The sequence below is a fragment of the Mya arenaria genome, chromosome 4 (genome assembly GCF_026914265.1).
Source record: "Mya arenaria isolate MELC-2E11 chromosome 4, ASM2691426v1".
NCBI classification, from domain to species: Eukaryota; Metazoa; Mollusca; class Bivalvia; order Myida; family Myidae; genus Mya; species Mya arenaria.
In genome coordinates, this window is record NC_069125.1 from 76,638,752 (window position 1) to 76,663,848 (window position 25,097).

At 34.1% G+C, this 25,097-nt stretch overlaps 1 protein-coding gene across 8 annotated transcripts; it reads left to right on the forward strand.

The window, feature by feature from the left end:
* Positions 1–341: 341 nt before the first annotated feature.
* On the forward strand, positions 342–24,835 carry LOC128230552 (hepatocyte nuclear factor 6-like). 8 transcript variants are annotated; one of them, XM_052942936.1, is made up of 5 exons: positions 342–1,674; positions 2,804–2,836; positions 5,998–6,129; positions 12,022–12,069; positions 20,235–24,835. In XM_052942936.1, the coding sequence occupies exons 1-5, from the start codon at positions 519–521 to the stop codon at positions 20,519–20,521; spliced, it is 1,656 nt and encodes a 551-aa protein (XP_052798896.1). In that variant the 5' UTR covers positions 342–518; the 3' UTR covers positions 20,522–24,835. The 8 variants fall into 8 exon arrangements, with proteins under 8 accessions (XP_052798896.1, XP_052798893.1, XP_052798895.1 ...); XM_052942933.1 differs by having other exon boundaries at positions 343–1,683; positions 2,804–2,857; XM_052942935.1 differs by having other exon boundaries at positions 343–1,683.
* The last annotated feature ends 262 nt before the right edge of the window (positions 24,836–25,097 follow it).

The following is a 25,097-nucleotide window of genomic DNA, read 5'->3' on the forward strand; positions in this document are numbered from 1 at the left end:
TCCTGAAAATGTATGTATGAAACGTTTCTTTTCATTGCCGAGTACATACATGGTAATTGGTGCGGTTTTCGAGAAATTAAAATTTAACGACTTTGTTTAATGTGTAATTTCAATTCATTTCAGAATTAACTTTTTTTATTATTATTTTATTAATATACACCGCTGGTATAAAGCTTTTTAAACTTTCATCTCTTTTTTGTTCTCATACAAATTCTGAATAGAACAAATTCATATTCATTTCTCCGAGTTTTGAACATGTGGCTACCGGTCGGTTCTTTTGATCTCGTTGAGACTGAACAGCGCATGCGCGGAAACATTAATTATGCATTGCGCAGTCCGTTACTGCGCAGGTCACAGCTGTCTAAACATGGAGGTTGGCCGAAGCGTTTATCTACAACGGTTTTGATCGTACGTAATAGCCCCTTTGGATCGAAGTAACCAACCAGAATTCGCTACCAAAGGTTATCACATTTGACAGTTTATCATTCTTTGTTGTTCGATCGCTTGTTGATTGTAGAATGACGATGGAAAACATGGGTGAACTAACCGATCAACAAATTAACGATTCTTCGACAACACCGATCACTTCTAGTCAGAACGCGAGCGAAGAAGAGTTCACTCCAGTGACACCTAAGCAAGAGTTTGTGGATCCTTGTAGTGTTGATAGTGCTAGTGTTAGTCCAGGTGTAGCCGAGTCAACACCTAGTGGGGAACTACCCAGTGCGGAATTAACCAGTGGTGAGATAGACTCTCCAACAATAACTCGTGCGGACATTGTGTCAGTGATACCAGTGAGTATGATTGATACTCACGAGTTCAGATCTCAGATGATTGGAGTTGGGGACCTTCAGTACCAGACCTTGTCAAATGGCAGGATTAGTCCGGGGTACAGCCCGAACTCATATGCTACACTCACACCACTACAACCTCTGCCTCCCATCTCAACTGTGTCGGATAAATTTCTACAAAATCAGACAAATAATTTCCAGCTCGGAAGTCCAGTTAATAATTTAAATGGAATACAAATGGAAAATATCATGAATATAAACTCTTACAGTTATGAAAAAATGATGACACCAGTGTCACTACCAATCACTATGATGGGTCAGATGAACGGATATTCAAATCAGTCAGTTGGATACACATACAATGTTGTGGGACAAAATGGACTGCCATCTCCTAAATCAGAAATGAAACCAATACTTTCACCAAATCATTCTACAGGCTATGATCCATACCAAGTTCAGAACACACAAGTCCCGTCCCGCATGCAATCACCGATGAAAATTAAACAGTGTGACTCCCCGATTCCTATGATGCAGGGTTCAAATGGCCTCCACCTTAGTCCATCAACGGGCATGGAAAGCACCTCTCCTCACAGCATGCATAGTGGTAGTCCTCAACATCAGGGTATGGACCAAAATGGGAAAGAGGTTGAAGAAATTAATACGAAGGAGCTGGCCCAGAGAATAAGCAGCGAATTAAAAAGATACAGTATACCACAGGCAGTGTTTGCCCAGCGAGTTTTATGTCGCAGTCAGGGCACATTGAGTGACTTGCTGAGAAATCCAAAACCATGGAGTAAGCTGAAATCAGGTCGTGAAACATTCAGGCGGATGTGGAAGTGGCTGCAAGAACCAGAGTTCCAGCGGATGTCTGCCCTGCGTTTGGCAGGTAATCAAGGTCATACAGCAAGTTTCTACTCTTTCTTTTTAGACAAGCTAGCATATTGTAGAATCTTTCAATATGAGTTGCGTACAAATTTGCTTGTATTATCTTATAATGAATGTAATATTTTTTAATACTGTCATATAAAACTTGGATTAAGTAACAAACAAACATATATTGAGGTTTCATTCTGGTATGTAGAATTTTAATATAGTCACAAGTGTCACTTTTGAAATAAATTTATAAATATGTAATAAACACGTTCCTATAATAAATGGATCTGATAAATTCTGGTGAGATTAGAAAACTTTGTAGAAATACTTCTTCTGTCTTTGTGTGCATTTTCATCTTTGTTTAGTTAACTTCCTTCTGAAGTATAAAATAAGATAATACCATTCCTAAGGTAGACACTCTGAGATCTGAGTTATGTAAAGCCTAAAGTTGTTCGGATTTAGACAAAGGTCTTTTTAAATTATAAATTGATATTCAGTTAGGACAGTTTCTCAAATATAGTAGTAGAGTAAATTGTAAATTCAAAAAGTATTGGAGTATAAAACATGCTGTAACAGGTTACTAGCAATACAACTTTTAAAGGATTAAATATGGATTTTCTCAAGGACTGAATTGACACATCATGTATAAGGCTATTAACTGATTGAATACCTTTAGTATGTGTTTACCTATTTGTCACGAGATTAAATTTAGACTTAAGCATGAAAATTCTTGTTATGTTATGTTTGGGACAATTTTTTTTTTTACATATTTCAGTCTTATTTTTTAAAATGCTGTAATTATTTTATTGTGTAGACTAATCTTATTGAACCTCCATTTTTTTATGTTGATTCAGTTTTTAAGTTTTGTTTTGTTTCTAGAAAATTAAATATGTAAACAGTCATCAAAATTAGTCTTTTGGATGAACAAGCCCTAAATATTATACTATTGCTTGACATTACATTTTTAACGAGACCTGCTGTATAAAACACGGAATTTTAGCATGCCCGGAAAGCATTGTACCAGTGCAGAGCTTGTGCTAATTTCGACCACTGTGTAAAACAAAGTGGCAGTTATAATATGGCCTTTCAATACATTTTTTCTGTATGAGTTTGTGTGTTGATGTGTATATTTTTGTTTACAGCATGTTTGCAGCCGACTGAGGCAGAGGGAGCAGGTGAGGACTACATGCCATACAGTATGTTGCCTACCCCTATAACACTACACCACACTTGACAAATATACCCAGCATATTGCTATACTTTCTAATAGTAGTTCCTAGCTTGAATTCTAAATAATGAATGAGGCTTCAAGCATCACCTTCGGTAGTACTTGGTGAAAAACAATTGTTACCATAAAAGAAAAATGGTACTTTTGTCAAGTGTGCCACACCTCATAAACTTCTTTAATCATCATAGAAGCTTTTATACGATTGTAAATTGATGTATAATGGCTAAACTTGATCTTTGTAAACAGTATGATAATCCTTATTCCATGTAGATGTAGCAGTCAAATCATATGTACATTACTAAACCAGCTACCTCTATGATCATACCAACATTTGGTATGGTCACTTGACTAACAGTTGTATAAACTGCAATTCTGACACCACAGCTAATGTTCTGGTATTAATGGCATGCTATTAACTATAATTATATATATATATATATATATATATATATATATATATATATATATGCATAATACATAGTAGGGGCCAGTCTGAATAAACACACTGTGCTCTAACCGAAAGTATTTCAAAAGGCTGTTGGTGCTGGCATATTTCTATGTTGGCATCGTCCAACACATGCCAAGAAAATTTTCTGCTGTGATCTTGGAAAATTGAATATAAAATGTGTGTGAGCGAATAACATGAAGTTGCTGGATAAACTGCTTTGTGCAGTGAACTAGGTTGTAGTTTTAATCAACTCCAGCTGAACCTAACAAAGAATTCAGCATGAGGTTGAATACCTGTGTAACCCGGTAGTCTTAAAACTATTTGAGTTCCCATGTTAACCTTCTAAGAGCCTGAATACTAACAACACTAAATGCTTCTTTAACACCTGAAACATGTGTAATTATACATCATTCTTCAATATCAATATTTCCTTTGATAATATGGATACTGGAAGTTACTAAACAAAGGAGAAAGTTAGTTGTTTTTTTGTCATAAACTGAACTTTCACCATATTTTATACACCATTAGTAATAATGGTCAATATAAGTAATAATGGTAGTGACATTTTCATAGCATAATAATTAAGGTATATGAATTAATATTAAGAGCAGACTGCCCATTTACTAAGTACCTTTGTGGTAATTTCTACTACAATGGTTTGTTTTTCCTAAATGTGTTAAATTATAAAATGAAGGCAACAAGCATGATTGGGAAAAAAACAGATTTCTCTTGGAGTGTGTCTGTGTCAGATGTCTCAAATGGTTACCATGGCAACCATATCTGGTACAACACATTCACAAGAGTTAAGTTGGGGGTGTTAATTATCTTCTTTTTTTGTCTAAAAATAGACCATGTCCATTAATTGGCTTTAATCGTTTCATTCATATTTGAATTTTTAAGAAAAAATGATTGCATTTACTTTTGAGACTGTAAGATGGACTTCTTGCTCATGTTGACCTGTATTTGAATAAGGACTCAAGCTTGTAATGATCTTTTGCAAGACAATAATAATTGCAATAAAAAGCACTTCTCATGTTGTATTACCATGTTTTAGAATGGGACCAAGACAAAATGCATTTACTTACATGAATAAGATGACAATGTGGCCTTCAACAGAACATCTGTCATTTTTATGAGAGACAAAGCTAGTTGTTTTTCAAAACCACCAGGCTCAACTAACCCATTCATAGACTGCCTCTGGGCTCATGTATATTTGATTTGGTCATTAGTTCATACACCACAGGGGGTTAATAAATATTTCATCAATCTTACTGCATTCATATTTTATTAAATCAGATTAAATTTTGTATATATCAACAGTTGATATCTAATTTACAAAGACACCTTTTCATTTAATTGAAAATATATAAATGTATCTTGCAATTGTCTTTAGGCTCAATTTGTTCTTATTTCTGACTGTTGTTCATTTAAATTACACACATTGTACAATCACTATGATAGGAAGTGTGTATTCAGTTCAAACGATCAAAAAAGCAAAGATATTTTCATTTTAAAATGTTACAGTTTATTTTATGTATTATACAAGTTGGCCAAAGGCAACTTTTATATTGTTGTTGTTTGAATGGGAGAGTTGTATTTTCTATAGATTTAAATCTCTAAAGGCTTTCTGTATTATTTCTTAAGGTGTAATTTTGGAATGATTGGACACGTCGTCATGGTTTATTCATTACAATTATTCATAAACCGTTCTGTTCCTTTGTATTGCTGACTGTAAATGGGTAGTATATAACATAGACATGCCTAGACATTTTACTACAAAGTACATAAATATTATGAATAGCTTTAGAAGAAATGATCTGTCCATGAATTTTGAACAAAAAGGCCCTTTACAATACAACAAAAGTAGAGCCACTCAAAATGAAATTCAGTGTAAATTTGAGCATTTTGTAATTCAGTAACTATAATAATGTTCTGTGTTAAGATTTTTATGAAGACTATACATTTTTGGTGTGATTGCCGGACGCTCTAATAAGCATTAACCAAAAAAAGAACCCCAAACTGAAAAAAATAAAGGCATGTTTTTTGTTGAATGTACATCTGCCCCAAGTATAACAAAAACAGTGTATTCAGTAAACCTTGATATGTTTAACAATATGGTTAAACAAAAATTGGCACTTTCAAAACTGACAATGAGCAAGAATTATGGAGTATTCAGTCAGTCACAATCTCGATATGTTTATGACATTTTGTACAACTAAAAGAAAATGGTGTGGTTTGCTTCTATTTTACTAACCCTTTTGCACCGTATTAATAAACAGTATGTTTTCCATTTTCATTTCTCTTTTCCTTTGTTGTTGTTATTTTCTGTTTTGAAATCTTGCGTTGCTTGCTTTATTTGTTCTTATACATATTCCTTACTAGCCCATTGGTACTTTCAGAAGAAAAACTTTCCCATTGAAATTGCTTGTTTTCTGAGTTTTTAAATCAATCATTTTTTTTTTAAACTTTATAACTTACCAAAAACACAAAATTTATGAATGATCGCAAGATGAGAAATATTACAAGAAATTTGGCATGTGTAGTTGGTTTGCATGAAGCTGTTTGACCTGTTCAGAGACTAACACAAAAGTACTCACTACATATTAATCATTTCTAATAGTAACCAAATTTTCTTAAAATTTGTCCGTGATAAATTTTAGATCGCTGGAACAATGATGCTGGATCTTACTCAAATGAAGTTCAAGTAAAATATGAGCCTGTTGAAGTGAAATATGAAATAGACAGCCCCGCCAGCCCCAGTACCTCTGTGGTCTCAAATGGATCTTCACGATGTAAGAACATGTTTTTATTTTCATTTTAATTACTTTTGCGTTGCACTGTTTTGTTTGCATATAATGTGTTTTTAAGTTTATACATGTTATCAGTTGCATTATGTTAGCATGAATATGAATTTCGTAAAAACTGTTTTATTTGAAGATATTTTTACAGTCATTATTCCGAAACATACTCTTAGGATGCATGACTTCATTGTAATGTTTTTCTCTTAAGTTGGAAAAAGTAGAGACCAAGACACTTTAGTTGAAAGTGTAAATCTTGTTTAGTTGCCAGTTAAAATCTAGACAACTTCTGCCCTATAAGACCAAGGAACATCAATCTTACATGGGGACTTAGGTATTTTCTCTAGGATTGCTACCATAATCTGCTGAAAGAAGTCATTCTGTCATTTATGTCCTTTGTTTAACTATCGTAAACCTTAAAGCAAACCTCACCAACTGCCATATTATCGCGGTGATCAGGCTGATGAAATTTTTTATAATCTTCTCAAACTTTTAAGCCCCTAACCATATGTTGATATGAGAAATATAGGGATATTGTTAACGGCATTAGTTTGTCACTAGGCATCATGCTTGTTGGGGAAGTATGGGTGATAATATGGTAGCGGAGGGAAACAAGTTTGAATGTGCTGAAGTCATTGTCACTCTTATTAAGGCATTTGGTTCATCATACCAGATAGATGTGCATCCTGTGGGGGTCTAGCAAGTGCTGGGCTATCTCCATAATGTGTGAATACTAGTATACTTGGTACATCTGAAAACACTGATTAGGCATGCTCATCCTGATAATGTTAATACTCTGTTCACCAAAGGTGCCACCAGATTTCAGTAATGGTGATAATGTGCAACCTGTTAGATAATATAAACAGCGATTCATTTTAACCCAAACTGTGGTTAAATCTGAGATAAAACAATAATACTATATAATATTCAGACAGCTCTTATTGTTTTCTTTGATATTTGCACCAAGTATGTTTGCTACTCCTTTTTTCACTTTCTATAAATCGTGGCAATGTTCCTGTTGTAGGTTTGAGTTGCCAGTGGTAACAAGTTTCAGGGTGCCTTTGTTCACCAGGTGTAATTAATGAAACAGGAAGCACACGGTGCCTGATTATATGGTTTTCAAAGAACATGGCTGTCAACTGTTCAAAAGTAATTGTGTGGCAGATTAAATGCCAACCCTGAGCCGCATTGAAATAATACCTTCGTTATTGAAAGTTGCTTTTTATGTGGTACCAGTTCGGAGGAAAATACAGGAAATTGATTTTCATTTTAGTTGGTCCATATTCGTTTGATTATTGAAATTAATTTGGCGTAGGTCAGCACATACAATCCTGCAATATATTTCACAGAGGCCGGTGGTTGTTCGAAAAACCTGCCACATTTCTGCTTTACAACTGCTGTATCATGAGAACGTAGAAAAAATTTGGCCCGTCCTCAAAGTTATGAAATTATCATTTTAAAATGAATTTGTTCTTTAAGGTTTTGCTTTTTCTTACACAAGATTGAAAACAAGGAATTCAATTCAAACATACAGCCTGTAGTTAGTTGGATGGGGGGGGATTTAATATAGTTCACAAGAACCAAAACTCAATGTTGAGCAATGCTCAAGTTTAGAATCAGTTTTCAAAACATAATTTGAGCAGTGAAGTGTTTCGACAAAAAAGTCTCTTCTGGTACAGGCTAGGGCCACTTTGCAAGCTTACCCATTCTGGGGGCATTCATCGCTCAGTCTTCCTGCTAATGTGCAATTTCTTGTCAAATAATAAACTTCAGAAGATAGAAGAAACATGTTAAGATTGTATCTGATCCTGTAAAATGTTATCAATATTTCAAGGGGTTTCTCCTGCAGCAAATAAAACAAGGAATGATAGAAAGGAAAGTGACATGTTTGAATATTAAACTTAATTGGTTGATGTGTAGAAGATAGGAGTAATGAAGAAAGGAAAGGGCAGGTGGGTTCATCTCTACAATGGTTGATATTGAACTTCACTTTCCTTAAATGTATTTTGTTGTGTTTTTAGCACCATTACGGTAAGTATGGTTTGGTCTAGTCAGGTTCCATTTCTGGCCATTTTGTTGATTGTTTTGATGAGTGGGATGAGCTATGACATGGTAATGATTTACTAGGGAATCAACTCTACATTCATTCACAATTATTGAATTTACAAATCTTTTGAGACCAATTTAATCAAGATCCCATTTATTGCTGTATTGATTATAGGTTCAGATAGTGCTTGTATTTTGAATGTGTTTGTCAATATTACATTGATTGGTTGACCCATATATACAACCAGAAGTATTACAAACCAATACGCCAGATGACAAACAAGCAAAGACGACTTTGAAGTGGGTTTTCCCAAACATTGATTTCAGATATATGTACTGTACAAATGATTTCGATCACTTGTCTTATTGTTGTTGGCAGCCATTGATCAGTATAAGTTGACCTTCTTAGGCAGCCGTCTCGTATTCAGATATAGATTTTGGCTTTTAAATATTGAATTATTAAACTGTTGTGTTAAAGATGTTAATGCTAAAATAAGACAGTATCCTTAATAAGCCTATCACATACATTATAAATCATGTGTAATTTATCAATTTACATGTGCTGTATTATTATTATTATTATTATTAGTAGTAGTAGTAGTAGTAGTAGTAGTAGTAGTAGTAGTAGTAGTAATAATAATACTAATATTATTATTATTATTATTATTATTATTATTATTATTATTATTATTATTATTATTATTGTTATTATAGTAAATGTAAATATACAATTATTTATAAGATATAAATATTCTTGTGGATTAAGGCATGAGAAGAAGAATGACAATATGCCTGTAAGTTTATAAAGTTCAAGAATAAAGTATTCATGTTCATTTGCTATAATTTAAGCCTGATTCATAATGAGTTGCTGAGCCTGGGATAGAAGGCTTTGGTAACATATGGCCACATTTCAATGAGGACTTGTGCAAATTTATGTTTCATAAAATATTCACCAGCTATCACAAAAGGTCTGAAAGAGCGTCACATGCTAACGGTCTTCTTTGTTAGGTTAGCCATAGCCTCCTATTTACCTTTACTAATGGTTACAAAACCTGAACAATGGCTCTATTCAATATTTGGCACAAAATAATAACACTATGATCATACAGTGTCTTTCAAAATTATTTCTATGTTTTTATGTTTTGATAAATACAGCCTATTGATCTTGTCACAGTGTATATTGAAATGGGCTGTTATTATGTTTTTGTTTGTATATAAAAACCAGGTTTTTATTATGCTTCTTAAAATTTGTCTTTCTTTGGTCTGGTATTTTTGATATCTGTAATAACCTTCTAAGTCGAAATGCTGTGAATAATTTGTCCTTTCTTAAACATTGAATGTCAGAAAACATGATTTTGAAATGAAGATTAAATCCATTATTTAGAGAATTTTCATTTATGGTTCACTTACATTTGACAGTTTGTGGTAATGACTACTTTGTCAGATGATAGAATGCTAACACCCAATTTAAGCTTTGATAGCTATCCTCATGACCATTACAAACTACTTTGTAGTGTTACATAAATGTTAACCTGGATGGTCAACAAAGTCATTTCCTTTAATGTCTTTATTCTTACATGAACCATTGTCATGTTTAGGGGGGTGTTTACTCTAGCTAATGGCTGCCATTGTCAGTGTTCAGTGGTGTTTGTGAAGAGAGAGTGGTCTTGTGCCATCATGGAGCACTGTTGTCCGCCAGCGTGAGGCCTGCTCTTTGTTAAACAGTGTCCACATGACAACAAATGGCGGCCACCATTCAGCATCATCAGCCAATTATGTCAGTGGTCACAGCTAGGCCTTGCGAAAACAGGTTCCGTTATTAGGTATTGCAAGTACTAAAATCCCAATTATGACAGTGAAAAGCTTCTGTTATGCAAGGAGCCATGTCACCAGACAGTTGTTTGCAGTTTATGTCCAATTCTCATCATTTACTCAACAATCTGTATGGTAATTTATGTACATGAGAACATTTGGAAGATAATTAGAGTATTAAGTCTGTTGTCCTTTGTTTGGTAGTAAAACGGGTTTCTCATGGTACAGATATCTACAGTCCACTGTACTACAATGTTTTATTTCCTTTAAAAACAACAAATAAATTTAGGTGAATCATAGAGCTCAGCCAATGCCTTTCATAGTTGAAACATTCTTCATTATCTTATACATATGTTTGGGGAGAGTGACAGTCTAAATAAATGCCTTACTGTTAGGCAAATACATTGAAAAAAATGAACAGGAGTAATAAGTGTTTAAGTGGATCCTATCACAAGTTTATCTTTCATTATCACAATGTCAATGTTTGCTTTTTCAGCATTCAGCGGATATGAAACATCAAAATATGTGCCTGATTATAATTCTATGGCAATATAGTCTTTTAACATTGCATTATGTTCATATGTGTTGTAGAGCTTCATATATATTGTTTGCTAGCAGTGCATCAGAATTTGGTATAAAATCTTGGACTTTATATCAAATTTGTTTTGCTTGTTCTGTTTGTTTTTTGTTCATTTAACTTATGTATATTGTGTTTATTTTTTCAGTTATGGGGTAAGACCAGCAAGCCTGTTCAACATATTTACAATGCTATACATGAAGGAAACTCATAGCTCGGTCAGGTTAGATAAGAGATGTGTTCAGAATTTGCAAAATACTTCCAACGGGTCTACAACAATGACTTTACTTGGTCAAAGAAATATGAATGGTTTCACAGTGTAATCTGGCTGGTCCTATGAGCCTCCTTCATGTGAAAGGTATAAACTGGGGAAGGCTGGTAAATCCTTGCATCAATCTTTATAACAAGTTACTAACAAACATGAGAAACAGGCCCTCAGGGGGGTTATGTATTTTTGGTATGTTTCCTACATGTATGGACGTGTGCACCTTTTGGGGCATTTTTTTAAATTAATTGTAAGATAAGGGGGAAAAAGTCTTATTTATTAAATATGTCTTTGGTGGAGTGAATTGAATAAAGAACTAAAACTGTATTTTTGAAAGTATGTTGTTACTAATTTTGTTTCTATGGTCATTGGCAAAAACAGCCTTTGACTTGTTTATTTCTTGTTCATACTAAATTTGGGTTTTCGGTTGTTATAGTTAGAACAAAAAGTTTTTACATACCTTTTATTATATTTACAGTAAACTGTCTGTTTGAAAGTTTTCTGTTTCTTCACTAACATTGTTATAGAACGCATGTTCTATACTTATACAGCAAGTGCTTTCATAGAACAAGTTATTTTCTCGTGTCTATAGCTAAAGTTTTGGTTCTTGTCATTTATTCAGTCCACCAAAACTGTTGTGCGTTTCAGTATGAAATAATGCAGACTTGCTGCTCTTACTCTTTTTTACAGACAGAGAATACTTGACCATGAAAGCACCTGATGTTTGAACTCACCAACAACAAGCTGAAAATGTTCTCAAAATAAATACTTCCCTTTCAAAAGTTTTACTGAGGTAGATTTGTATCCAATTAAAGAAAATGCCTAAAAATGCCATGTTGGTGTGGTTCAAAATTGAAATGTTGATAATTTTTACCCACTGTTTTCCTAGAAAACGAATATATATTTCATGTATTTACATTTTTATATATATATATATATATATCTCAAAACAAGCCAAAAAATTAAAAATAACTACTAAAAGTTTACTCTTTTTGAAGACTTTCATTTCAAAAAAAATATTCAGCTAGCCTGTCATATAATGTATTGCATATAATGCAGTTCAGTAGTTTATTATACAACTTTAGTTCTAAGTTTCCTACATTTTCATCTATTTTATTTTATTTGACTTGTTATATTCAAGACATCCATTTGGTAAATGTAGTTTCACGTGTTTTCCCGTTTTTAGCGATGATGGTGTTCCACGCGGACACGGGTGAAGTAGTCTTACATATAGGTATACATACATGCATCCGCTGTAAATGACTACTCCAGATTATACCCAACATGCGCCTTAAACTGCATTCTAGATATATAACAGTAGCTGACCACCAAAATAACACTGAATATGCAGTATATGATGCGTGCAAATGTATTCCTTAGTTACATGTTATGAAGGCAGTTGCAGAAATAGGCGACGTCATCTTAGGCTCATATTAGTTGGGAAAAGGATATCTATCATATTGATAATGTTCAAATTTCAAATTAATTTCAAAATAAATCCTGTTACAGGCACTGATTTGTATAGACCTGAATTAGATTTTATTAAACAGATATATAATACACCTGTTTCTAATGAGACTGCCTTTACATATTTATACATTTTTGCTATGCGGAACGAATGGAATGGGTATATGGTATCCTGCTAACCTGCTGCATGAAAAGCCATTGCTGTTTTGTGGTAGATTAAAGATTAAATTTCAGTTCTGTATGTAAAATAAGCTACAAGCCGAGTCATGCCCATGTTTGTTTTGTAAACGGTTAAGTAGGATACTTCATAGTGGTTAACAATTTACTACGTTTTGCTGGGTCACTCTTCCATATTATGTGACATTTCATTGTAGTATAATTAAACTACTTTTGTCATTTAATAAGTGAAAGAAACGTTTGGTTTCATGTATTATTCTAATTCAATACCAACACCAATATATCCTGATTGTATACTCTGCATGCTTCAAGGGAACATTATGCTGGGTTGGCATGGAATAATGGACAACACTTATAAATTCTGCATGTGGAGTCAAAATCAGATGTATAATTATTCTTTTCAATTTCAGTACTTTTCATGGTGTGATTTAGATTTTAAAAAGTAATCAAATAATTATGTGCTAGAACAATACTTAAATAGTATCTGTTGGTGAATTTACAAGTAGAAACTGCATGCTATTTATGAAACTGTTAATTGAATTAAATGCAATGAGATTGCTCATTGAAGTCATACGTCATAATTATACATGTTAATGATTGTTGATGATCATGGTTGAAGTGGTGCTAGTGATGATAAACTTACAGAACTACCATCAGCTCTTATGTCTTCAGAGGTAACTTGAAATTAAGGCCATTTGTAAAAATATTTCATTTTCAAATGTTGAAAGAAATGAGTTTAATGCAGAATGGTTAAGGAACCATGAAGTCACACTGATTATAATAGTATTATATAATTTGGTTGTATGTAAACAAAGGACTGGTGAAAGTGGAGGACAGTGGCGTGCGTGTTCAGATCATTCACATGGTATGGTCAGCAACTGTCCAACATTTTAATTAGATGTCATGCTTGATTGGACATATTTCTTTGTCTGGCACTTTGATGATCATCGAGATAGTGAACATTATTGTTTAACCCTAAGGCGTTATGAATCCTCATTTTAACTGGTTTCAATTAAATGAATGTAAATATTATCTAAGGTAGACTTCACTGTGTATTCATTTAATTTAATTCATTAAGCAAAACTTTACAAATATTGAACTTTTCAAATGCTGGATTTCTTCAATAAAAATACCTATTGGGTGATGTTTGGTAAATCATATTTCATTTTAACAAAGTCCAATGATTCTTCACATTGTTAACTGTTTGAAGCTTTTAGTGAAGCATTGAAAAAATCATATATACAGTTTTGTTCAATCCACCTTTAAGAAAGTCACAAGAAGCCTTTTGACGTTAGTAATGTTTGAAAAAAATGCATTATTTGAAAGAAAAAATGTTGAAAAGAAGAAGAGCTAATATTTAACTGAGAGTGTAATGTTTGACAGGGAGCTAGTGTAAAGCATGGCGGTTGAAGGGCTGTGTTGGAAGAATCCCTGCTCCCTTTGTTTGCCACACTTACACCACCGACTGGGGACAGCTGCCAAAAACAGGCCACCTGCCACACTAACTTGACAAAAACTCTGCATCTCTACACACAAAATCTCCAAATTTAATAACATCAACTAATATTGAGATTTTTTACTGGCCCACTTTTGATTAGCCATATTATTTTCTGTCAAATATTAAAACATTGTTTAATATAGAGTTTATATAAAGTACATTTTTCTAATTCAAAGAAAACATTTTATTAACAAGTTTAATAAATAAGTGTAACTCTTGCAGTGTCTGGCTGGAAGATCTGCCTCATATTACCTACAACTCTTGCAGTGTCTGGCTGGAAGATCTGCCTCATATTACCTACAAATCATTCTACTGTACCTTTCTTACATAGAGATTAGAAAAGATACAGATGTGAATAATTCATTGGCAACTGGCAGGTTCCACAATAAACTATACCATATAGGGAACATTTAGAACATTTTATTTAGCCACTGTGACTGGAGAAATATTTCCTATTTGTCTTGTACCGGGGTTCTTTTGTCATAATTCTGTAATGGTCAGGCAATTCTTGGATAATTCTAAATAGATTCAGCAATGAAACTGTGTGCTGGTGTTGTATGCAATTAATTTCATAGGTTTCCTCCTGATTGAATACTGGGATGTAGAAGAAAGGCATGAATCTGTCAGATCTTGTAGCCAGGCTGGTAATGGAACCTTACCGGGAATGATTAACATGTTTCCTGCATTTGCCCATGTACGGTCTGAGGTGATATTAACCTGAAAACACCTGTTTTCATTAGCAAAGTTTACCTGTGCTGAAGGGAATGAATAATTCAAGACCAGCTTCTTTTTTCCCATGTGATAATGGTGTTCGCTTCCATAAATTGTGTTTATATTGCGAGAGTGGTGGGTTATTGCCGACAAAAGGAATGGTGGAGTGTATGCTTACTTCCAGGATGCAGCAGCTAGGTCACCAAGGAAACCAGCCTGCTGACAGAGCTGCTACAATTGTAGTTGTTACTTTACAGTTAGCAGTTTGGAAAATGGTGCTTTCGGATGAGCAAGTTTTTGCTCTTAATTTACATTCCTGATTCCTTATTTGAGAAAACCCTTCATGGCTGAGAAATTCATCTAAGATTTTAGAATTTTAATCTGAGTTCTTCAGCTGTTGTTTATGCTAAACGGTCTCGGTGAAATTAATATGTTGGCTTTTAATGGCAGGTTTAATGAGAACTTTTATTTGAAAAATAAGTTGTCGGAAAAATGTTAGTCATTTAAATGCCCTCAGTACATTTCTAATCTTTGTTCCCCATCAATTAAAAGGTTAAAGGGGTTGTCAAAAGGGAAAATGTGATTTAAATATCAGCAATTAATGTCTTTATCTGTTCATTTGTCATTTTAAATATTTGTGTTTATTACTGGGCAGCCTGAGTGTTTTTCGGTCTCATTCCAAATGGGTTTCTTAGGCATGTGCATTTAATATGCTTCGACTCATCACTCGCAAATTACACAGACTATGAGTCTTCTCTTTAAAACAGTACACCATTCCTTACGGGAGGTGAATGTTTTGTCTCTGTAATTACTACTTCTGTTTTCAAATCTGAATTACTGAATAATGTATGGGATCAATCATGTATATTTTCATTAATTTATTTCATTTGTATGGCTTTCCCTGGGGTGCTGATTTTACTGCTGTTTTAAGCTACCTGACTCTAGCTCAAGTCATCTGGTATACTCCAACGCACCAAGTTGCCTTTTGTGACACGACGATTGTATGGAAAATTATTGCGATATGATCGCAGCAGTCGTGTGCCACCATTCATCCGTGCTACTAGCGAGTATAACAACTCCATCTCCAAAAGGTGTTGTACTCACTGAGGCAGAACTCCCACCTAAACCTTTTGTACTTGAGAAATTGTGTTGGAAATTGTGGTTTTGGGTTGTCTTTGTTTTGGCCTGGTGTCTGGCATCTGTGGCCTCTAGGTTTGTTTGAAGAATCATAACAACAAGGCTGATGGAGCCTTACTTTAACTGCTTTGTATCATTTCACTTTCATGCTAGAATACACTTCATTTTTTTTCATTACAAGTTAACATTCATTCAGCAGTCCATAATACAAATTTATGGCCTCATATAATTTTGATACAAATTAAGCGTTAATTATACTTTGGCATCTCTGGCTATCTTAGTTCTGATTTGATGTAATGTCTTTGGTAGTTTTGTGTACATCTAATTAAGGAAGCTAAATGTAATGTAAAGAAAGCTATGTCCCTTATCTGTAGATCTATTAACCCAAATAGCTTTGTTGTTAACAAACGAACTACTTCACTTTGTAAGAACACTTTGCATCTAAACATTTCAAGCTGAATAAAATGAAAACTGATGTTTTTCAAAAAGACTGTGAAGTGAAGTGTCCCTGATAACATGTGGATATTGCGCCATGTCATGGCATGATATGTCTCCTACAACTACAGGAGTCCACATTCACTAACGCTTTGTTCCAAGGCTTACTCTGTTAGTTATTCTCTTAGGCAGATGACTCATTTAAGACCATGTTGAATCATGCTTTGGTCTTAATTGAACCTATGGTAATTGTAGAAAAATTCAAAATATTTTCATTACAGTCTTAAATTTTAAAACACCCAATAAAGAGTGTATTTCAGCGGAGTTAAGTTGAGAGTAGACAGTGTCCAGTGTGTCATGAAGTAATCCACAGATTCACAAGTAAAGAACCCGTTAAGAGGGCATAAAATAAATGTCCGCTAGAGCTTTACCTACCATTGATGGAACAGACAGCGGCTACCCCTGTTGTTATAAAGTACTTGAACCTTGCTCCTGGAGAACACAAGGCTCATAATTTGTTTTCAGTCATTCCCATACATTCAAATAGTTGAGAAATTTATTCCATGCCATGGGAATCTCCAAAAATGTCATATTTACAGAGGCTTTATGGAAAAATTCTCCCTATTTAGTCGAATTGGTCATGAATAATTTCAAGCTGGAATGTACAGAAGCTTGTGGCAACTTAACTGTCAAAATTCTGTTTAATTCCAGAAAGAATTCTGCTTCACAGAATCACCAAATATTGAGGCACTGGGCAGGCTTCTATTGGTATTGGCGCTAATAACATCTCACCCTAAAGTTGGCCTCATGGTTGTGGAAATGAGCTAATTTATGGCTTGTCGGCTCCACATTTCACCTCCCTTGGCTCCCAGGATTAATGGAATTTATTCTGCGGCCACACCAACATAAAGCAGAACTAGTAAAGCAAAACGAGACTTAAATGGAATAGTCCTGTTTTCACCTCGCAGGCTCTGGTGTTTACAAGTGACAAGTAATTTGTTCATATTCATTGCATTGTTTGAAACAAGGACTCTGATTACCCTGACATAAATTCCCCATTCATTTCCAAGTCTGCCATAGCCAGCTAATGCCATCTCAAAAGGAGCTCTTTGTGCTTTGTACTCATACTTCTTATTCCTTGAACATAACATTTTGTTCCTTCTCAAATGCACATCCAAATGGGTCTTTAAGTGTTATGGCCATTTCTGGAAATAATATTGTTTAATGACTTTTAGGTCTTAAAGAAGCGCGTTCTTTCAAATCTACTGACAGAATATTTTTATGTTCTTACATGCGATTAATTTGATTGAGGTAGTATTGATTTTTCTTTCTCCAGCAAACAGAATCACTCTTGAAGATCGACATAAAGCATCTTAAAGGATAGCAGCCATTTATAAAACAATTTCTCTTCTTCAAATGGCAAGGCTTCTCTCAAACGTCATGTTTGGAGTTCGGGGCAGCTAATTGAACTTAAATTTCTTGCAGCCCTACGAGTGTTTGCTAAAGTTATTTTTCTAATGTTGGGAATATTTACCCCAATTCATGTGCGGATTTGTGAGAGCTGGTGAAATGTCCCCCAGTTGTATTGCCAATAACATTTATTGTCTTGGAGAAGAGTTAGCCAGTTAGTAGAGTGGATAAGAAGCTCTTTAGCTTTGTTCCCTGTTCTTTCAAACCACTTCCATATTTGGATATATAAATTTAGACTCATTTATCCTGATGCATAGTTGGCATCTATTGTCGCAAGAAGCGTTAAAAATTCAATATGAATACTATGAAAATATTGTATGTTTCTTGTGGGAGGAAATATCATTAAGAACTTTGGGTAATATTCTTGAAAACGGATAGGAGGCTGATGGTTGTTTATTCTGCAGTCCCTTGGGTCATATTCATCTATACACAGCATACAAAACTCATAAAAAATAATACTCTTTACACTGGAAAGTCCCAGGACACTGGAGATGGGGATAAAAGCTCAGTAATTACAAGGGTAGTTAAGTTTCTTAAACAATGAATGCTACCATATCATGTCTCCTCTTGCTAAAAACTTGATCTAACAATCAATAAAGCTTAGCCTCCTTTGAATCATTAGTTTTGCCACATTTTCATGGGCCAGCAATAGTTGTCAAGGTCAAAGATCTATTCACTAGTCATAATTTCAAAGTTATTATTTCTTGTCAATAAAACTGGAAAACAACACATGAACCTTAATTTGATTTACTATGAATCTTGCCTCAAGCAGAGCAGAAGAATGCAATCACAAAAGTATCATTGTATGTTGCAAATAAATGAGGCAATCTTGTGCTCCCTTCATCGGACAAACTGGCGAGCATTTTCTGGACGTGATTGAAATTCCTGTTATTCCAATCAGTCATGAAACGTGGCAGAATTGTGCTGAACAGGAGTGGAATGATAGTGACAAAAGGCGGCCAGACCCAAAGCACCTTGCTGTCAGTCGGTGTACAGGGTAGAGGGGGATACAGGATAGGGGTGTTCCATGGTGAAGAGGGGGTTGGGTGGCAGAAAGTAGTGTTGGTCTTGTGATAGGCTGGAGGTCAGTTTCAAGTATTAGAGTAGAATCTATATGGTTATAACTTGTCTTATTTTATTTTATCTGTAACTGGCTTGTTTTAGTTTCACTTTATTATTGTCAAGACAGTGTTCTGTATAGAGGCATTAGGCAGTCGTTGCCTAGCAACATAAGCAGGATCTGGGGGAAACGAGGCATGGCAGGCCCACAGGAAAGTTGAGCTGAAGGCTGGAATATTGTCCCAGTAAAGTAGGCAGCTAAATTATCGCACCATAAATACCCAAGTAATTCTAGACAACATCTGATTATGTAGCGTTTCCAGAGATGAATAGAAAACAGCACATGCTTCGTTGAATTTTCTGCGGGTAAATGATCCTAAAAAAACAAGCCCTGGAAAATACAGGAAGAAAATGGGCAAAGTCACTTGTCGAGATAATGAAGTTAAGTGGTTAATTAGGTAAATGCCTTTTTAGGCAATGGTTTCTCTTGTGTTTGATAGCAGCAGAACCATTTACAATTGACATGATTTTGTTTTACTACTGTTAACATTGCTGAGATATGGTATGAGAAATATTGGGAGTGAGGAATCAGTTTGTACTTATTTCTCACTGGAAGATGACGAAAGTTGAAGCGTATGAGAGCAAAATGTATTCTCAAATTGTTTTTAACTGTAATGATTTTTTTAAATGAATTAAAAGATAGAATTGGAAAAAAGTAGTACAAAAAGGGTGCCTAGCATTACTTGTTAGTATTTCTGTTTGTAACAGATGATTGTACAACTGAAATCTTAATCCTTTTTTTTCATGTGTTTTATTATATTTATTTGCTAGTGCCTTAATATTTACTGCTGAATGCAGATCTGTAAACATAGAAATATTACTTAAAAGTCTTTATCACTGTAAGTGTTATTGTGTTGTTGTAAGTGCCAAACAGGAGATAAAATATATGAGAACATATTTAAATATTTGATAATGGACTGTGTTGCTATAGCAATGACGACAATTGAAATCCTGACAAAATGACTTTTGACTACTTTGATATGACTAATCCCAGGCCAGGTGGTCGCAGGGAAAATTAATTAACGGTATTTGACACAGCCACCTTATCAGGGATTTGTGGGGAGATTTTATGAAATCAGGCTTATACCTGGTCTTTGTTTTAAATCTGAATATTGTTAATTATGCCATGTAATATTTGCTTCTTTACAATGACATACAATTGTTTAAGGGAAAGTTCAAGTTTTGATGTAAGCAATGGAATGTGGTATATTGCATTGATTTGACTTCTGCATAATTTCTGCTACATCAACATATGTTATAGCTTTACATTACTAACTTATTACAGAACTCTTCTTCAGAATATTGTAAGATCACAACCAATATAATTAACTAAAATACCGGTAATGTTTTAGAGATTTAATCAGTTGTTGTTTGTGTATTTTCAGCAGTCAAGCGAAAAGAGTCGGAGATTTCTACACAGGAGAACCGGGGCCCAAAAAAGCCAAGACTTGTGTTTACTGACATTCAGAGAAGAACCCTGCATGCAATATTTAAGGAGACAAAACGGCCTTCAAAAGAAATGCAAGCCACCATTGCCCAACAACTGGGCCTGGAAGTCACAACTGTTGCAAACTTTTTCATGAATGCACGTAGAAGATCGGTAGATAAGTGGCGAGACGACAACGGCAATGATAATCGGGACAGTGCACCAACGGGGATGCCCAAGAGTTGAAACTCTACTCCTGGGCTCGCCCATTACAGACTCGTGTAGAATATCGTTGTTGTAACGTGTACTATATACAATACAACAGGTGTACCAGTTCTAAGTGTGTTCTTGTGAATACAGAAGATCGCAGCAGTCGTGATAGACTTCGTATGAAGACGCGTGCATGGTCAGGGTTTTATCGGAGTGTTCACTAGAGACTTAGGGAGTGTTCTGATGTCATCTCACACAACCATGTGTATAATTGATGTACAATGAATGTCATTTTGGCATCATACGCTGCCGTATATATGTGAGAGAACTTAGTTGCATATAACCAGACTTTTAGACTGAGTCTCATTTTAACTATCCATACATTCATGGTCTTAATGTTATGTTCTATGTGGTGTACATATATTTATGTAACATTCCTTAAATTTACTGATGTTATGTAGTGTAAATTTTATTTAGGTGTGGTTCTTGTTTTAGAATCCTGGGTTGATTCTAAGCTCAATGCTGTAGAAAAATTAGTTGATGATCTATTTATTTCACATGTTAATTTTGATTTGTTTTACATTTTACCTGTTCGATAGTCGTGTGACTCCCCACACAATATGACTTGCAAGGTTTTAAATCTTTACATGTGCTGAAAAAGATCTGACTTTCATGATTCTGATGTAGAATTCCTATTTTATATTCTTTTTATTTTTTTTCTTTCAGGTTTCATTTACTTCTGCCATAATATAATGTCTAAGCCATTTCTCAGAAATCCAGGCTTTATTAAATGTTTACATTTGAAATCCATTGTATCAGCTTTGAAACTTACAGCATCTGTACATTACTTCTGTAGTTGAGTACCTTCACAAACAGTGATGCATTCCATGACATAAATACAGCATTCCATGTGACTTGACAAAAGCAGCATGCAGATCACTACCCTCATGTCTGTCCAACCAACACTTTCCATAATCCTTTCCTCTACTGCAGTCTACAGGTGCAGCCTAGATCTTTTGGCGACTTATTGCCAGTATATGACCGAGTATGTCTGTTGAGACGACGAGTCCCATATGGTAGTGTCCCTGCAGTCAAGTATTACAGCTAGTATTCACCTCTGTCTCAGAAGCATGACCACCTCCACCTGCTTTAGTATTGAAATGGTTCCATTTATTATTAGAGATTTATATGGTTTCATTGTATTTTGATTTGTTTTGTTTGCTTCTTGAGTGTACAATGTTAAGGGTTTTGATAGAATTTCACCTCAAGTATTGTGTTGAACACATTATTAAGTCAATCATGTATAAGTTAAACATTCCAAGAGAATAACCAGTAGTGTTGGAGGTAACAAAGTTGGTTTACCTGGTGCAATATGGAAGCATTATGGTATTCATCATTTAAGACGTTACACGCTTTGTTGTTGTTGATGATATGTTGTTGTTTAAATGTTTAAGATTTCATTTACCACATCATGAATTGTGAATATAGCACATTTCGATACATGTAAATTTTGCAGGTGATTGTACATAAATAGGCATTTTATATGAAACTTTTATGTTGTGAACAATGTGTTGTATACATTAATTACATTAATTCAATATTTTCAATTTTATTGCATACCAGAATGTACAGGTTTTCATAGAAATCCTTTGTGTACATTTGCACACGAACTGTGCAGTTTACTAACCTGAAGATTCGTTTCGTATTTCTCCTTTTTAAGTGCTTTTAGATTTTTGGTATTTCTGATAAATTCTGATTGATTCTATGAAACAACTCGAAAGGAAAACTGGACAATCTAATGCACACAAAAAGCCATCATTCATATGTTTAGGGTTTCAACTACACTATGATAATGACTAATACGATCAGCTTTCTTCCTTGATATCAAGTTCGGTTATTCAAAAGATTTTGTAAATACATAAACATTTTAGCGTTGTGAACAGACATTGTGCTTGCATTTTGTTTATTATGGTTTATTTATAAATATCATATATAAAAGCATATCATTTGTGTTTTGCTAGTGATTTTGTAGAATCTCTTATTTGTGCTGTATGGGTTGTGAAATGAAGAATTTAGAAATTCTCTTTATTTTTTTCAAAAAACTTCACTTCTATAAATATAAAAGGTTTTTAAAGATACACTCAAAATACTGTACCAAGTTCTTAATTTCACAACCACATGAATTTGATACTGTTTTATAGAGCTATGGATTCTAACACTCGGAACGGGTTTCCCCTGTATCATTTGGTGGGGTTACTTGCAGAAGGTACAAAGCAACATTACAATATAGGAGGTGTTGGCACCTTCCTGCATTAACCCCAGTATTTCTGGATCATGACATTGTTCTTAAACTTGCAATATTCATTATCACATTTCTTTTATTTAGAACAAGGCATAATAGTCTGAAAATCTATCCAACTTGAATGAGCTTTAGCTGCAGTCATAATATAACGCTTCTCGGCTCTGTGTGAGCTTCTTATGGTTTCTTTTATGGTGTTTATACCTGTTATGAAGATCTGAGTCAGAACAATCCGCCCTTTTTGTTTTGTTATGTTTTTTATGTTTGCTGGACATGTGTAGGTGATTTTAGAGACGCATTCTTACTCTCATCATTATTTTACTGGATGAATGGCACTTGCATTATTCATGACTGTATTTTGTGTACATTTATTTATTTTATTTATTTATTTTCTCGTACAGAGAGGCTCATTATTGACAGTGATAAGTAAACAACATATGGAACACAGATCAGTTTCCTTAGTTTCCTCTTCATTTCATTCATTGTCGTTGTCAAACCTACGTTAGTGGTAAAAATCAGTAATAAATTTGTTCTAAGATTTTGGCTTCTTTTGTTCATTATTATTAATAGGAAGAGAGTTGAGATTTGCAATTATGGTCCCATTCTTGTCTTTTGATACTAGTATACATACATACTTTTATTCTTGTTTTTAACTTACTGCTGGGACCAATATTTTCACATGTGCCGACATAATATGGACCATTACTTGGACATTCTCATGAAAACATTATTATGTGATCACTTCTTGTGTGTACCTAGTCAGTGGTCAGAGAGGGTTGGCACGCCGGACACTGGTGGAAGATGCTGCTTTGTTATTTGCACATTTCAATTTTCTGTAATTTTCATTCTACTTTAAAGACTTTACGAACTTGGTAGTGAAGTTAATGTTAATTTTTATAAATCGTTCAACAACTATGGAAGACAATTTTATTTCTTTAAAATAGCAGCATATGCCAACCCTTTTCTGCAAGCTCATCAAGTAAAGAAATAACCATATTTCACATGAGTCTGCGGATGAGAAAAGTCCAATGGTTTGAAGAAGGTGATTCTGTGTGTGAAGTATGGGTATTTTTATGCTGTCATTAATGTAGAGACTGTCCATACCTTGTGCAATATCTATTTATATGTACATGTTTCATTTGTATAGTTGTGTTTACTTTTGGGAATGGAATATTACAGTAAGGAGGGAAGTGTGTTTAAAGTTTTCTATCTCATAAAGACATTTTAGCATATTTTAACATGTTTCACTTACATTTTTTCATTCATTAAATTCATGTTCATGATATTTGGCAATTGACAATTTGCATACTTTAGATACCTGCCAATTAATTATTAAAAAATATATTCTGGTTACTTACATCAATAACACTGGTAAAAAGCATGTGAAATGTGCTGGAATGTTACATAGTCCTGTAATATTGTAGATGACTAATTTACTCCACATAGATGAGTGTTTTTTTCACTTTGGGTTGAATTTCATGTTACACACTTTATAACTTTGGTTTTGTTTACATGTAAAAGGGTAATATTGCTATGTTATATATTGTCCTGATTAATCTTATTTACCAGTGTTCTGGTTACTGAAATTTCTCTTTCTAGAGGAACATAGATTTACTAACATGAAACTTGTAGATAATAGAATGTCATTTGGATGTTTTTGATAACGTATTCAACAAAACTTTGAACATGTTATATTGCTATGACAAAAATGTCATTTCAGGTGTTATTATTGTAGTAGTTCTAGATTATGCAAAGGTACTATTCTGAAATGTCAGATAGAATTTCCTAATTTAAAATTTCATTATAAAATTAAATCATTGTTTATTACTTGATGGAGAATCCTACATAGCTTGTAGTTAACCAGGAAACATTCTGTCTGACAGCCTAGATTACTGACCTTGTGATTGCTTCAGTTTGGGATTTTCTTAACATTTGTGTGGAAACAGTCTTCTCTTGTTTACTCTATGAACAAATCACTTCTGTGACATTTGTCTCCTTCATTAACATTGACTTAGTATTCATGTATGTGTACAATAAACTATCTTGATATATTTGGTGTTCTTTAACCTTCCTTCAATACTAAACCCATAAAAGAAAGATCACATATAAAATGTTTGACCTCTATCCTCATATGAAATGTTTGATGTCTTTATCGTTAAGGTTATGAGTTGACTCCTCAGTCCTGCAATGCTGGGGAATAATTTTGCCAAGGGTTTTCAAACTCTCCCAAATTGAACTGATTTTACACACGATCATAATTGTAATAATAAATGACAGAGTCAATGGTAAAACACCAAAGTTTGACCTTGATGA